At 31.9% G+C, this 18,193-nt stretch overlaps 1 protein-coding gene across 9 annotated transcripts in view; it reads right to left on the reverse strand.

Moving 5' to 3' along the window:
* Positions 1 to 713: 713 nt before the first annotated feature.
* LOC143234735 (N-acetylglucosamine-6-phosphate deacetylase) overlaps positions 714 to 18,193 on the reverse strand; it is a 61,250-nt gene continuing 43,770 nt past the window's right edge. For all 9 annotated transcript variants that reach the window (XM_076472314.1, XM_076472306.1, XM_076472307.1 and 6 more), the window contains exons 6-10: positions 17,604 to 17,692; positions 16,921 to 17,065; positions 10,977 to 11,106; positions 8,689 to 8,735; positions 714 to 4,765 (exon numbers count right to left, since the gene is read on the reverse strand). In XM_076472314.1, the coding sequence (XP_076328429.1) occupies positions 4,548 to 4,765; positions 8,689 to 8,735; positions 10,977 to 11,106; positions 16,921 to 17,065; positions 17,604 to 17,692 (629 nt within the window). In that variant the 3' untranslated portion in view covers positions 714 to 4,547. The remainder of the gene's footprint in view (positions 4,766 to 8,688; positions 8,736 to 10,976; positions 11,107 to 16,920; positions 17,066 to 17,603; positions 17,693 to 18,193) is intronic.

Raw genomic sequence — 18,193 nt, forward strand, 5'->3', positions numbered from 1 at the left:
AACAAGCTTGTGTAACTACAGTATTGGAAGAAAAGTGTAATGACTGGTCACCAGTTTCATGAATGAGACATGAGGCAATGTGAATGTAAACAGCAAAAACTATTAATAATAATTAAAACAATGGTTAGATAAAATTATTATGCTTGTTTAAACTAAAGTATTTAAAAGTTAATTGAAACTGCAAGCTGAAAATGAGAAATGTGGATAGAAAGAATTGGGTTATATAAATTGGAAAATGTATGTACAGCAGGAGACTTCACCAACACATTTTACTCTTATAAAATTGGAATGAAGCAACAAAACTGCTTTCATAATTCCCATTTTCTCTGTAGCTGGAGTACAGCAATCAGTAAGTGTCTTTGCTTTCTTTGACAGCTTTAAAATAACTTCATACACATAGTGATGTTGGATAAATAAAACTACACCATGAAACAGCAGATAACATTTACATCTAAACTAGTGTATGGTTTAGACCAAAGGTATTGGTTCTTTAACTAGAATTAAATAATTTTTTTAATATATTACAGATATAAAAAAGTGAAATGTGATACATAAATACTAAAATGTACAGAAAATATTACAGGTCATGCAATATTGAGCAATAATAAATTATGGGGGTAAAAAAAGTGATCAACCAACATTGTTATGTGTTTATTCTGCAACACTAGGTAGAATATAAGTTAAAATGATAATTTATTACATATGAAACTAAATTTTCAGAAACTTCCCAATTTAATACTTTTTACTTTAAACAACAAAAAAATGCACATTATTTAACATGATGTGTACTTTAGATAGTTTATTATGAATGTGCACATTTTAAGTTGAATAACCACATAATATCTATTACTAGCAATAATAGAGTAATACAAATATTTTAAATGTAACATTACAAGATAATCATAATCCTTTAACCAGCATTACCATCATACAAATTAGTATGGCTTGGAATGTACAGTAATATAAAACATAAAAAGAATTACTTATGAAAACTTTCATGATTCTAACAAATATTAATCCAAGCTCATCAATTTTTATTAACACAATATTTTACTAATCCAAATAAACATGCTGAACTTGTCAAATTAGATCTTCCATTATTAACATTTTTGACTCAACATAAAACTTTATCAAATCCTTCAACTTTAGTAGATACAAATAACAATTTGAAAACTTTAGACATGTTTAAACATTACAATAATAGGTTGTCAACAGAATCTTAAACCATACTTGTTAATATATAATTATGTACAAGTAACTATTCAAAATCTTCAATCTTTGTCAACAGTTTTCTTAACACATCAAAAGAATGTGTTACTACCATATAAAAAAAAAACTTGTTGTTGAATATTACCTGTGAATAACTCCACCAAAAGTTAAAAATATGAGAGTAAAAACCAAACAAATATAATTCTAAAGATTATTTTTAAGTATAACTTGTTAAACTGTTAAGTAGTATAAAATTCAATTTTTATGGTTAAAATGAGATAATTATTTTAATGTGATTGTTTTATGCAAATATCAATATAAAATAATAAATACAATCAGCTTTATGTTTGAAAGAAAAAATATTTTACCAGTTTACTCCAGCTTTATAAAACATAATGATTTTTTTCAATTTTAATTAAATTCAAAATTCATGATGTTCAACAAACTTGTCTAATTGAGTACTGTGGAAACACTGTCATTTTGCAATTTTATTATTCCACTTTTATTTACTTATGTAAAGAAAACGTAACTTTACAAAAAAGGAAGTACATACAGGGGAAGCTAATATCAATCCTTCAAAAACAATGCAAACAAGAAAGTAGGTATAACATATGCATCATCCATACTTAATAGTACAAAACAGTCAGTAAGAGAATAAATTAAACTCAAATTTGATTGAATATACATGTGATTTGTTGTTATATATATTGATATAAGTTAATTCTTGCCATCCTTACTATCTTATTTACATTGTTCTTGAAGGATTGATAAATATTAGCCATTCACACATTTACTTCCTTTTTTAAAACAGTTGTTTCTTTACTTGTTGTTTTTAATGCAATGTTACAACACACACATAAAAGTTTTATTTATAACCAAATTCTTCATTCAATTAGGTTTTCACTATAATATGTATTATCTATTATTGGCTAGTAAGTCCTATTTTACCATGTATTCAAGCTGTTTACAGGAATACCAAATTTCTGTGAGAAAGATAACTTCAAGTTATAATTATAACATCATTTACACTAAAACTGTAATTTATTAAATTACTACGAGTTAGTAATAACAGGTCTGCAATGGTTCTACTGTCTTGAAATTTCTACATGTTCTACAGTAATTCCTGTATTCTGAATCAAAAAATATCCTTTTTTTTCCATCACATACACATTTTTCACAAAACATCATATATACTTTTACATAAGTGAATCATTTTCATTGAACTTGGGTCACATTTTGTTATGCTTAAAATATTGGCTCTAGGTTTCTTTGGACCATTTACAATGTGAGAGTGTTATCAATCATTCCAGAAGCCAAACCAGATAACAAAAATGTTTAATGCTGTAAACAAAATAATAATGTGATCTAAGTAAGAGTTTTATTTATTCCTGACTTGTAAAAGATCCTTGCACAATAGAAAAAAATGAATATTATTTTTCTAATCTATATAGCTGAATTTTAGAAAAATCTGTTATTAAAACAAAACAACTTTTATGAAGTTTAAATTTGCATCACAAGCCTATGCAATTCTACTAAAAGTGGATACTTTATTTAAAACTATGTCACCTCAATGGAATTGACTGACATCACTGTTTTGGTTTTTGAGTTATATAATAAAAAAAAAACTGAAGAAAGAAGAACAATAAATTCAGACTTGTTGCTATGATATTTACAAACATTCTCAGAACTTCTGACTCAGTCATTACATAGATTATTATAAAAGAAACACTGTATTGTAAAATTGTTTTTACTTATTGAGGGGATATTTAAAATACCACTCTGATGAACAATCACAACCATCCCTACAAAGACAGTGCCACTGCCTATCTGATAAACATCTTATTTATCACTATATTAAACTTATAATGCACTGAAGTCATCTACCAGCACAGATGATTCATGACTTACTGAGTAAATCATTTAAGATTTGTTTACAAACATTTTTAATGTGCATTCAATTTCTATTAAAGCACATTATTGAGGTCAAACCAATGTATATTGTTTTTACATCTGTCTACCAGCATGCTGATTTCATATACCTTAGAATTAACAAAATCTATTTACCACTCCAGTAGTGATATAAGACTACTGAATCGTGGTAAAGTACTGGAATCAAAGAGAACCTCACATTCATGATAAAAGGCACTGAAAATGTCAGGCCTGTTGGATTCCTATGCTTTCCAGGTTTCACTATTGAGTAAATAACACTTCACAAAAACTTGTCACACTGTCCACACTTTTGATATGCTGTAGTAATGATTTAAGGAAACATGGATCTCAGATGTTTTTTTTACACAGGTATGATATGATATTCATAATAGTTAAATTGAAAATAATGCAAAAAACAAAACAAACATAGTCTATTGTGATTTTTACTTTGGATGTTACGTCTCTTTAATATCTATTTTTTTTTCATCTAAGCCAGCAAATAATAAACAGGAATAACATGAACATTTTTTAATGTAAAATGTTTTTTTAACTGATACCTATAGTATTATATTCCTCACAGTTAAACAATATCTTTATTTTATACAAACGTTTTAAATATTTTAATCTGCAGCCACTCGCATATAATGGTATCAGATTGCAGAATACTATGAAAATGTATCATACAACAGAAACTTTGATAAGAAAATGTCCATTTACAAATGTAGTACTACTGGGACATTCTTGATATTCTTTATTAATCAAAATTAAGACTTAATGATAACAAAAATTTACCACAGGAAATAATTTTAAACATAGTGTACTAGGTATGATTTTAATAAAATCAGGGCTTGTAGTGCAAAAACCTGTAAGCATATGACATACTGTCTCACAATAAAGCTCATAGAACTCAGTGTATCTTTAGTTGTACCAAGTGTTTTACACTATATCTATACACCACACCTTTAACATTTCTTTCACCCAATAAGTTTTCTCCTTAAAACAATTAAAACTCAGCAATAACTTTATTTGTAACATATTCTCTGCTCTGTCATGAAACCCTGTATGAATCATTTTTCAACACTAAAATATATTTAAATAAGGACAGAAAAAATTACCTTTGATGTGAGGCTTATGTCTGTGTTTTTTAAGTGTACACACAAGGCTTTTAAAAACGAATACATCATTTGTCATCTGCTACTTAATGTGGAATTTTTCCTTTGTTTCAGACTCGTCTTCATTTAAATTAAATACAGGCATATAATAACTAAAATACTGTGAAGCAGTAACTAAGATTTCATGCATATAAGAACTTTTATGTTTAGATAGGTTGAACGGATCAATTAATGGCAGTGGTTACTTATCTCTTGAAAATTACAAAGTATGAAGAGCTACTTCATTAATTAACTTTGTTAATACTGCACTCTCTTGTACAGACACTGTGTCTCAGGGTTATCATCATCCCACACACATTCTCCAGAAATAAATGTAGCATGAACATGAAGGTCCTGATCCAGAAGAATAAAATCTGCATCCGAGCCAAAATCCAGTGTTCCTTTTGATGATGTAATACCAAGAACTTGAGCAGGATGAAGAGTAGCGCACTCTAGTGCTTCAATCTTGTTACATCCTACACAAGCAGATCATCATTTAAAGGGATAAATTATAAAGATTTTAATGTTAAACTAAAAGCATCCAGCACCTATATATGAACAACATTAAAATCAACCCATGAACTATTTAAGGTAGCATATACCCTTTAGAAAGTGTTATCTTGGTTTTTGCCTTTTTATCAGAGAAAGCATCATCATACCATGTTTTCTGTATGAAAATATACTGAAATAGGTACACATGTTGTGTAACATTATCACTGTTGATAATTTTCATGATATAAAAAACTAAAGAAGCTTTTGAAAATTAATCAAAGGTCAAATTATAGCACTAATAAATATGCCTTAAGTAAGATGTTTGCTACAGTGACTCATTAATGTTCATCTAACAAAAACCACAACTCTTATCAACTTTACTTTGGTACACATTATAGATACACTAATAATGAATACTTGTGCCAACTACTGTAAAGTATACAGCATGAGTTAAATATCACTATGAGAATGTCAATTTGTAGATTTTGATGAAAATGTGTTTAAAGGCATTTAAATGGAAAATCTTTCACTTATCATAGTTTTTAAGGGTATATAGTTTAGCTCACTTCTTTTGCACCAAATGCTGGAAGTAAAAGGATTAAGGATTCAAAATATGTAACAAATTAAAAACTGATATTTCTTGACATTTCAAAAAAAGTATCAATAATCAAGTATTGTTAGCTGTATAAAATTAAAATAATAAAAGGAACATTTTGAGCATTTAGCTTAGCTATAAATCCCAAAACAATACAACATTGCCCTTCCATCTCCTTACTGTGCAACCTGACACATAATTCTTAAATCAGTAATAAGTTGATGCTTATATATATTCTCATGCATGGAACTAAGCATGCCTCCACAATTATCAAAAAATAACAACTGTTAAAAGTATGTAAAGTTATACTAAATTATGCAAAAAAAAATGTTAAGTGATCAAAGACAAGCTAAAGTTATGCCAACAGACTTATAGATGAAATTGAAATCAATTTTTTTATGTTACTGTCTGATTCACAGTGTGTGTGATGTACATTGGTCATAGTAATAATTACTAAAAATATAAAAATTACAGGCATTTACTATGTGTAATTATTTATAGATCTTTAGTTATATTTTAAATGAAATTATCTGTCTAGTAAATTATCCAGGTGCCTTTTGAATTTGCTTAATTCATTTACTGATGATTAATGGTGAAGAAGTTATGAGGAAAGTATCACTTACAGAATGAAAGTAGTTGTCACTTATTTCAGTTCTGGCATTGACATTCTTGGGAATAGATATACTGAACACTTAGTGGTCACTTTTTCCCATGCAGCTAGTGAGCTGATATTTGGTGGGAATGATCCAGTGGTGGTGAGATAAATTACAAGAACAATAAACTGCCCAAGTTTTATGTGAAAGAAGTCACAGTTCCCCCTGTTTACACAAAAGGTCTTCCATGGTTTACTAGCTTAGATGCCTCATGAAATATTATATTATTATTAATTTAACCTAAATTAACCTACAAATATCCTTATTTTTACATTACAGTTACTTTTATAATTACACATGAAGTACACACATAAAAAACAAAATAAAATTCTTATACAATCTTCCTTTTTTCTTGCTCTTGGTTGTGGAAAAAAGTTAGACCTAATTTTCTAAAGTACTCATAAGTATTGCAATTAATATTTGTTATTTACTTAAATAATGTCCCAAACAATATAGACTAATTACATGCAAAAAGTACACAAATTACCTTATCCTTCTAGCTCTGCAACATGAGTTGTTATAAATTCTTCCAAGCTAGTTGTTAACTTTCTCACAGTAACCATGTTGATACTCGTCAGTGAAACTAGCATTCAACTGTCCAGAACATAACTTTATACAACGTGTCATTCAACAGATGAAATCCTCAAGTTTCTATTTGTTATAGGTAATATATAATTAAACATAACTGGAACCTATTTATGAATTATGAAAGAGAGGATGTAGCAGGTGGGATCTGATTTTCTATTTGATAGCTCTGTAACCAAAGTTGAAGACAATAAAAAATATTGTTTACCTGAACAATAATGATTTGAGAGAAATATTTAAGTTTAATTTCGTACTTTCTCGAGAGATGGTGCATAAAATATGGATGATGACAGTGACATGTTAAGAGAAAACGTGTCACATGCCCCACACTAGGGGAAAGTCAAGATTTTTTTAAATATTGCTTTGAAGGATTAAGAACTTGTATACAATTAAAATATGAATTACTGACTAAGATTTTATGCTATTCTAATTGGTAATAACATAAATAAACAGTAATTTTATAAAATTTTCAACATAAGACATTAAAACTTTGTGTCCCATGCAGTAAAGGATACTCATGGCAACAGGGTTAAAGGACATCTTTTGTTGTGAAATAGTGATTATGTGTTTGTTGTGTGTACCTTTTAAGGATGTAAGTTAACATTCCTTTAAAGTTAAAATTAATTTTTGACTTCAGTACAAGTTTCAAACATGGAAGAGATAAGTGTGGCATATAAATATATCATGAGTTTCAACCTCCCTGTTTTGATAAAGTATTACTCTGAATTTATCGTTTATTATTTATATGTGGGGGTTTGACATAGCACATGGTTGAAAGAATTGTTTAATTTTTGTCCTAGCTTCCTTTGTTCCTTATTATTATAGTGAGGTCAAAACCATTTTGTCAATAGGAAGCATGATTGTAATGCTATATGTTGTGCCATAAGGTCAATAATTAGTGCCTCCTTCAACACTACTGTCTCTAGGTTATAGCCACACCAATACTTGAATCAGAATGAACAGTCATGTGATTAGCATCAATAGCTCTGAATAACAACATTAACTGTAAAGTAAGAAACACTGAATTTATACAGTATTGTAGATGAGTTCACCTTAATCAGTTGAAGATAAAGAATTTAAAAGAAGTGACTAAATCATATCTAATCACAGAGTTTATACAAATTTTGGCTGTGAGTTGAATAAACATTGCTTATCTTGGGCAGTCTTTGTTTCTCTCTTTTTTTGACTCAATTATTCAAAGATTCAACCCCACTTCTCTAATTCAGTTTCAATTGAATATGCCACATATGAAAAAGCAGTTTGATTAAAAAAAAAGTTGTTATATGTTTTAATGCCAGTGATGAAATATACTAGACTAAAACTTATTTTACATACAATTGATGTTCAATAGATAAAGCCAATACAAAAACTACATGCTTGTGTACTTGCAAAGAATAAAACAGAAATTGGAACTGAAATAATTTTCTGACATACCTGTTAAATTACCAACATATTTATATTAATGGCCTGTGCTGAAAATAAACAACAATCAAATGAGAGTGTTATAATCTAACAAGCTGTCAGTAAGGGGAGAGCTTCGGTTGAGCTTTGAGCTCAATTTTCTCTGGAGCCAACATACAAAATCAGATATAATTATGGAAAAGACAGAAGGCTTCAAATGGATAACTCAAAATTTTTTGCAACTTGTGTCAAAATTACATTTTAGCATAAGATTATTATAAAAACTGTTTTATCAGAAAATAATACTTCTGTAGTACACATATACCATAATCCATGAAACCTGTGCAAGTGAAATCATACTATTCAAGATATGTGACAAACTGAATTTCAAAATACATGACAAAAATTAAATGTTTTAAAATTAAATTAAAAACTTAAATGTTTTTCTCTTTCACAAGTACTTTATTTACCTTGCATATACCCCAATATCTAAAGTATTTCAAAAAATTAACAGATAAGTTTATAACAATTCCATGTTAAGATATCAGACTTAATACATTTAATATTAAGTGTCTGAGTCAATTTTTATTGCTTGCTTAATCTATTTTTCAAGATACTCTTACTCAAGCTACTTGTAAAATCATATAGTGTATTTCACAATAAAAAATATTACCTGTAGCATTTTTGAAATATCGTACACACATATCCATAGTGGCAATGCTATAATATAGAAAAATACTTACATAACTAAATGACATAAAAAACTGAATACAAAATGTTGCTGAATAAAATATTAGAACTACCACAAGAACTAAAATTACTAATTGACCTTATTCCTTTACACAATACTGAAAAATTATATCTGAAAAACAGATAGAATGATTGCACAGTAAAAAGGTATCTTAGGCAAAAGTTTTTGAAAGGGTCTCTGCTAGTTAACCTTAAATCATGTAACATTCTAATAATGTAATATTCAGAGAAAAGGCAGTATAGATTACTCCCTTTGAAAATAAGATAACAGTACAACATGAGCTCTGTATATACTTTTCTATCAGTAAATGTTACTACACTCTTATACCATCCTATAAACAAACACAGAAGACTAATATCTTTATAATCTGATTAACACAAATATGTTGACCTAATTGTTACAAAGCAGCATTTTCATTCTTAAGTTATCAACTGAAAATTAATTTTTCAAACAAGCTGAAAATACAAAAACCTGAAAAACGTTTATTACTAGGAAAAAAAATCAAAATGTTAGTTAAACAATTTATAAGTCGTACAAACAGAAATGACATGCTTTCTAAAACAATTGTCTGCAATAACCATATTTATTTGATTATACAAGAAGTTTTTAAAGACTAAGAAAAATACTGATAATTTAAGACATCATAGAAAATATTTCAAGATGTTCTCTTGCATTCTAGTGTATTCCTTTGAAATTAATTAAATGTTGAAGGATGGAATGGTCATTGATCAAAATTAAATGTTTATCAACTCAGCAGGCTTGTGCCTATCACTTTAGTCCTTCATGCATTTTGAAGTTGTATTTGCTTGTTTTCATTGCACATCTTTCTATATAGGCATAAGTATTATTAACTTAATACTTCTGTAAAGTTGTTCACATTTAAAATACATAACACATTTCTCATTTATTTGGAAACAATGAAAAGAAATCTATTATGTTGGAATTTCACTTGAATCACAGTTTAAATATATCTCAAGATGACTGGTATGGATATTTACCATCCTGAGATATACTTTTAATTGAAGTGAGTTTCTCATCATCACAAAGGATTAGATAAAATAAAACAATACTTCATCAACATCAATAAGTTTCCTCCACAAACCGTAGAAAACATTATACACACACCTAGGCAAAAAGCAAAATCAACTAACAAAAGTAAATATACCCCACAATTTAAAAAAATACAAAACCATATACCGCTGCATACCACATATTCCTGACATCAGCAGAAAAATAACCAACATTTGGCAAAAATTAGTAACAAAATGTGACATTTCAGTTAATACGAAATTTATTCAAAAACCAGGCACAAAACTAAGGTCTATACGATGTAAAAACTACAGTGACAAACACCACACCAACATTATTTATAAAATACAATGTGATAACTGCTGCAACTTCTATATTGGAGAAGCAATTAGAAAAATGGAAACCAGATTCAAAGAACACAAAAAGTCACTTTCACACGTTTTCGAAAACTGCGAATCAAATAAACACAACATAACCATAGAAAACACCCAAATACTAACTAAAGAAACAAACATAAACAAATGCAAAATTAAAGAAGCCTTACTTATACAACAACTCAAACCCAAAATGAACCAATACAAAGGAACACCTTTATACCTACATTAATAGATATAATCAAAAAACTAAGCACACCCTCTACATTCCTACACTAAATTACACAACTGCCTTAAAACATGTTGTCAGTGATCAGTCAGTTACCTCTTTCTTTCTTTGTGAACCTGATGATGACCAAAGAAAGTCGAAATGTTGTTCGCTCCTCTACATAAAACTTTCTCAATCCATACCAGCCATTTTTACTAATATATTTTTCTCTACAAGTGGGTTTTCTCATCATCACAGAAGGATTACAGTTTATTTATTAGAATTCAAAGCATCATATGATCAGATGTAGCCATTAAGAAATACTGATATTTACCATAAAAATGAAACTCATAAATCTAGCATATGAAACCAGTGCTGTACATACAAAAAGAAGACTAACAAATGGTGATTTATAATGTAATCCATGGACACTAGAAGTTTTAAAACTATCATAAAAATGTGCTCACTAGATATTATCTAGTTTGAATAAAAAACATCACATGACAGTAAAATTATATTATTTCAAAATAAATGGTAAATACGTGGACAAAATTGATGTGCATAATGAGTTATTTATAGCTTTTATCTTAAATATTCACCTTCCACAAAGAGTACTGGTGCCTGCAATTATTGCTCGATGGCCTTTAATTTCCACAGCCTGCTCACCAATGTAATGTGTTCCTGCTTCTAGGCCCATGGCTGATACTGCATCCGTAACTAAAACCAAACCTATATGTAATATCAAAAACTATTACTACATGCATGCTACCCTTGTTTAACAACGTACAGTTTTCTTAGTTTCTAGCAATGTTATTCTGAAAAAATTAAATTTATAAAATCAAGTACAAATGTCAAGAAATAAATCTTCCAACATATATTGAATGCAGCAGTAATACTCAGTTTAATAACAACAAATTCTTAACACACATAACAGAACTCTTTTCTTCAGTGTTGCATCCAACATTTATTTATTATATTTTTATACTTTTTATTCATAAAATTTTAAAATATTTTATACAGAACTACCAAAATATTTTTATTTACCAAATCTAGCTATTACACTGAAAATGAATTACATATTAATATTTAAAGCAAAACAATGCATTAAGCTATTTTAAGTCAGTTGTACTATTCATTATGAGAAAGCAATTCAGAAACAATAAATCAGAAACCAGGCTACAATCTCCAATCAACTTGGAAATGACATAAAAAGACAAAAAAAAACTCTTGAGAAGTATTTTCTGAGCCACCTCAACTGACATTGGCAAGAAACAGGATTTCACTGAGGAGAAAAAAAAATGGTTAGACAATGGAGGGGGGGAAATGGAACATGAGTTCCGTAGACAGGTTGAATCAACCTTGGACTCCAAATTGTTGGAAAGATCACTAAACTCCCCTTGATGTGAAAAAAAAAGATGCCATGCACAATTCAAGCAATGAAGAGGAGGTAAATGAACCCTATATAACAGTATTCCAAACTGTAGGGACCCATCAGCAGAGTATCCATGTCTGTAAAATAGGGCTCAAGAGGAAAGGCATGCCACGTGAGCTAAAAAGAGACTACCATGATCAACAGAAAGCCCTTAATTAAACAGCTGAATAGACTCAACCAAAAACTAAAGGGAGGATAATACACAGATAATAGTATATGGTAAAATGGAGGTAGGAAAAATTAACTAAAGTATTAGGGTGTGATTCCCAAAGAGGAAGAAAAATTCCATGAATTTAATTATGGGAAGTTATAACTATGAAAGGAATAAACATAATAAGCCAACATACCTGGAAGATGAGGCCTGTCAATCCCCAATATTCAGGTAAGGAGGAAAAACTTAAGAATGACCAAAGATTAATCTCCTAGGATTTCATGGTTAGAATCTTGAAGTGACAAAACAAAATACAATATACCTGATTAATCAATCTACAAATGGAGAAGGAGGAGGCCTAGGTAAAATTCCCAAAATGACAGTAATTACCAGGATGGCTAATGGGTAGTTCAAACAGCAGCATTAGTCACCTGAAGTTGGCCTTTACAGACCTGGTTTCCAGATATTTGATGTTACAGCCATTTACTAACTTCAAATCTAACTAGAAAGACCTTAATCCTTAAAAGGGAATCACATTAAAAGAGGTCTGATGTGTAAATTAAAACCTTAAATGGCACTAAAAAGATTAATGGCCTTTAAAAAACTAAAAATATTTCCAAGGTGGACAGTGTCACCATCATAAATAGCACTGTCTAACATTATTGACAAACCTTGGGACAGAACATGTTTAAAATGGTGCCATTGTTAGAGAGTCATAATGATGGCAAGAAAGTAAATTATGGCTTATTGTAACCTGAGTGTTACACAGACTACACATTGGTGCATCAGTTCCAGATAAAAGAAACAATGAATTAAAAAACTGTGACCAATGTGTAGTCTAGTTAGAACAATTTCCTCTTTCCAATCCTTATGGAGGCAAGACAGCCAAAGTCCAATATATGGCTTTATTTCAAAAACTTGTTTTCATATTGCTTACTCCAAGACAACTGCCAGCTGATATGGAGCCGAGCCTTGAATACAGGACCATAGTTCATGTGTGGAACAGGTACAGCAGTGATTGTGCCAGAACAGATAGATTTAGCTGTGGTATCAGTGAACTCGTTCCCGAAAAACTAACATGCCCTGCTATCCAGAAAAACTAGATAGAAGTAGATGTTAAAGAGAAATGGGCCAATCAGTTTTGAATATCGACAACAACAGGGTGTGAACTAACATGAAGCGATACCAGGGCCAGTAGAGAACTAAGAGAGTCAATATAAATAGTACAGTTGGAGTGTTGCTTAGCTTCTATGTGATCCAGGGCAAGAGAAATGGTGTACAGTTCAGCAGTGAACACAGAAGCTGTATAGGGAATTCTGGGCTCAACCACTGAACCACAACAAACCATGGCAGATCCCACACAGTCACCTGATTTAGAACCATCTGTATAAATTGGAATGGAAGGATGGTTCGAAAGATGTTCAGCAAATAGCAGACAATATTTCCAATCAGGAGTGTCTACTTTTTAGAGATGGCTTAAAGATAGGTCACAATTGGGGACTGTAAGAAACCATGGTGGGATAGGCTGACCAGTGGATATAGCAATGTTATCCAAGAACAGACCTAATTCATCCAACTGCATCTGGATGCAAATGCCAAAAGGAGCAATGGCAGACCATCTGTTCTGAAGAAGTATATATGGCCCACTGAGGAGAGAAAACACAACCCCAGGTGGGATGCTTTGGTAAGGAATAAAGTTTCGAAGCATATAGTGAAGACAGTTGCAGTTCATGAGACTCTATGTATAAACTGTGAACTGAAAAAGTGCAGAAAGCCCAAATGCAGAGCCAAAGCCCTTGATGATGAATAGGGTCTAGCATCTTTAAGGCTGATGGTCTGGCAGAGCCATAGACCAGTGATCCATAGTCAAGTTTCGATTGAAAGCATGATATATCTTTATCATAGAAGGTCAATCTGCTCCCCAACTGGTGGAAGAGAGGACACAGAGGATGTTCAGTGCTCTTGTACATTTGACCCATAGCTGCTTGATTTGTGGTAAAAGGTCAGCTTATAATCAAAAATAAGCCCCAAAAACTTTGTCTTGGTAATCACAGGAAGCACAAATACTGAGTTCAGGATCAGGGTGACTACCCTGTTGGTGGCAAAAGTGCATGCAAATGGTTTTAGAGAGAGAGAGAGAGAGAAGTTAAAGCTGTTTGCTGTGTTCAACTTCAGTAAACAATTGAGGGCAGCCTTAGCTGCTGCTCGATATACCTGATGTTCAAAACTGACATGAGATGTGAAAGTTATAGACATAGAGCCTATTGCCACAGTGATACCATTCATTTTTATACTAAAAAGTGTGACACTCAGAAAACAGCCCTAGGGACTCCAAGTTCTTGTAGAAAAGAATGGGAAAGTGTCAAACCCACACAAACTTGGAATCTCCTGTTCATTAAAAACATTTTAATAAAAATGTGCAAGTGGCCACGTAACTCATATATATGGAGGTCTCGCAAAATGTCATATCTCCATATTGTGTCATAAGCCTTCTCAATGTCAAAGAATATTGATACAAGATGTCGTTTGAGAAAAGCTTCTCTTACTGACTTATCAAGACGAATCAGGTGGTCTGTGGTGGAGCGCTGTCGTCGGAACTCACACTGGGTGAGCGAGAGGAGGTTGTTTGTTTCGAGGAACCAAACAAGATAAGCATTAACCATCTTCTCTAAGGTCTGACAGAGACAGCTCGTCAAAGCAATTGGATGGAAATTTGAAGGAATCTTGGGATCCTTCCTAGGCTTAGAGAAAGGTAGGACAATAGTCTGGCACCAGGCATCAGGAAAAACATTCTCCTGCTAGATCCAGTTAAAAACAATCAGAAGAATAACAGGAGCTAGATGGTGCAGCATTTCATAGTATACATCATTGGGTCCAACCTATGTACTGCCAGACCAATGAAGGGCCAGTTTGAGTTCTACCAGAGCAAAGGGACAATTATAGTCATAGAGACAGTCAGCTCAAAAGGAAAGAGGTGATTGATCTGCCCGAGTCTTGATGGCTAAGGAGGTGGAGGAAGAAGCAGAAGTGCTAGATACCAGGCAAAAGCTTTCACCTAGAGTATCTGCAATGCTCCGGGTATCAGCTACTTCCTGGTCATCAAAGAGCAAGACTGAGGGGGAGACAGAATTGCAGTGCCCACTGACCTTTTGAATCTTGCCCCATATGACTTTGGAACTGGTGGTAGAAAATATGCCGGTTGTGAACTTAATCCAAGATTCCTTCTGGCTTTGACGTCTTACCCACAAAGTATGTGAATGGGCCTACTGAAAGCAATACGGTTTGAGTGTGTGGTATATCTACGGAAAGTATCCCAGGCCCGTTATTGAACCTTTCATGCCGTGTGGCAGGCAGGATTTCACCATGGATGAAGATATAGTGGAAAATATGTTGGTGTTTTAGAAATACATTGAGCAGCTGCTTGTATAATACAGTCAGTTACTGCTGCCACACAGTCGTCTATTGATAGCTTACAGAGAATGGCATGATCAAGTTCTGCAAAAGCAGTGAAAGAGGGCCACTTTGCATGATCCAGCTTCCACTGGAGCACACGGGTTGAGTGGCATTGACCATGGCCAGACTCTCTCAAAATCATTGAAAAATTATCGCTGCCTTGTGGATTTTTGTCAACTTTCTATAAAAAAGGGAGAATAATGAAGGGGAGCACACTGAGAGATCAATAGCAGTAAAGGACTGACTAGGTGCATGAAAATAAGTGTAAGAACCAGTATTGAAAAGAGAAAGGTTATGATCAGAGAACATGCACTCTACAGAGTGACCCCTCCTTTCAATATCAACACTTCCCTAGAGGGGACAAAGTTCATTAAAATCCCCAAGATTAGAAAGGGAGACAGCAACTATTCAATGAGAGCATCAAGGTCTGATTGATCATATGTCTCTCCAAGCAACAGGTAGAGAGAACAAACAGTGATGGTATAACCCAAGGAAACACGGATGGCTATGGCCTCCAAGGGTTTGTCGAGTGGCAAAGACAGGGTGGGCTCATGCTGGTCAACCAACAATGCTACCCCACTATGCACTTGTCCATCACACAGCCTGTCATTTCTGTACCGAGAAAATCACCGAAAGGTGACTGTATTTGCAGGTTTCCAAAATGCAAGAGGAGTTCACTGTGTTGAACTGACCCCACCCACCAAGGACACTGCAACAACGCTAGGGTTTCGTGAGCACTATACCTAAACAGCAGCATCAGATAGAATATCCACATCACATGTTGAGAACATCCAACACTGGTACTTTGTTGTACCTAGCCCATAGAAACACTAACTAAATTGCAAATAAAAGAAACACATCTGCACACTAAGACTGCCAATCAAGAAGTGATTCACATGATTAAAGAACATGCTAGTTATACTAGGGGTAATGTCACATTCCCATTGGAGGAGGATTGCTGCATGATTATTTGCATGCTGATATGGAGAAAGAAGTGGGAGTTACAAGGCTCAGTGAGTGAAAACGTGTTCCATAAGAGGGCAGTACTAGTCAAAAAATGTTTTTTGTGAGTGAAGGTAAGATATATATAAAATTAGTTTTTGGGCACTGCAATTAAGTTTTTTTTATTACATCCATTAATAGTATTGGTTAAAATCTTTAATAGGTATTTATTCTTTTATTACTCTTTATTATGTTACTATAAGAATTATTAAGATTAGGGTAAAACTATTACTGAAATGTACAGTATGCACCCAACAAGTTACTGTACTCTAGCAATTATTAGTTCCTATTTTGTGAAACTATATATTCCAAGATGGATGAGTATATTATCGATATTAATATTTATGGTATCCTATATATGTAGTTTCTTTTGTATCAAACTATTTGCTGTATTATATAGATGCTCTTTTCACCCTCCTCTGACAGTAGCAAACAGTAAATGACAAAATTATTATAAATGCACTTTAAACTTAACTCTCACATGAAATGAACAAGCACTACTGACCTTCAGGATTTGACCGGTAGGCTATACGTAATGCAGAAGGATGAGTGTGAATACCATCAGATATAATTCCATAGTATACAGATCTTCCTGGTGGCAAACTGTCTGTTGTAAGTAAACCAACCAGTCCTGGGTCCCGATGATGAAACTGAGAATATGATAAATGAAAGCCATTTACACATAACTGTACCTCATATATTTTGTCCTAAACCATTACATTATAAATTTCAAAAAACGTATTAAAAAAGAATGCCTATAACAGTTCAACATAACAGTAACAGGAATTTAAAAACTACACTAGTTAACCAGACAGAATGGAGCTGCAGCATTAATACTTTTAGCTCTACATAAAGCAAAATTAAACAGAGAAAACTTGTTACTCTTTTATGATGCAACCAGACAAAAGGACATTCTAGCAAAATATTATGCATAAAATAAAATAGCTTTCAAATTTAAACAAAAATATAAGCAAATACAGTAACAGGTACACCTGAACCAGTATTTCAAAAGCTAAATAAATATTGCTGCTAATGTCAATGCACATATACAAAATCACCAATCATCCATTCTTATATAAAAACTCAACTTCAACAAGAACTATCTGGAACACTTTTCTTGTAAAACCAAAACCGTGTATGGTTTTAACACCAAGCAAGAACAAAAAATACTTGCTGTCTTATGCTTACTGGTAACATTGCATTAAACAAATGCGTGATGAAATTGGCTCCAGCATGCATGGCTCTTTCTCCATCAGCAAGGTTTCCTGAAGAATGACCTGAGTAAAAGGAAATAAAGCTATATTAAATTCTTTCTTATTTACTTACCTACACAGTCTACAAATCAGGTGTAATCTTCACAAAGTAAACTACAACAATACAAGTTGTAAACGTATCAAAACATAAGACCTCAGAAACCTTAAAACTCTGATTTTCTTAGTTCATGTTTGATTACAAAATCAATATCAGTGAGTTGAAGTGACTTTTCTGTTTAATGATCTTGAAGTTTAGCAGAACAGAACTTTATGTAATGTATCTGATTAATCAGTCAAAATATTTACACAATTTGAAAGTAAAATATGGCATATATAAACTTTGTAAACATATATACACCAGTAAACCAAAGTTTGTATTCATGTAAGTATTGTTCATCTGTTTATTTTCTGTGCTTCACTTATTTTTGCATTTTAAAAAAAAATGTAACTGAGATAAAAGTCCAGTAATTAAACTACACCAGTATTTGGACCTATGAAAGTCAGTAAATGAATTTAAGTTGAACT

Source organism: Tachypleus tridentatus, chromosome 12, assembly GCF_004210375.1.
Source record: "Tachypleus tridentatus isolate NWPU-2018 chromosome 12, ASM421037v1, whole genome shotgun sequence".
Classification (NCBI taxonomy): Eukaryota; Metazoa; Arthropoda; class Merostomata; order Xiphosura; family Limulidae; genus Tachypleus; species Tachypleus tridentatus.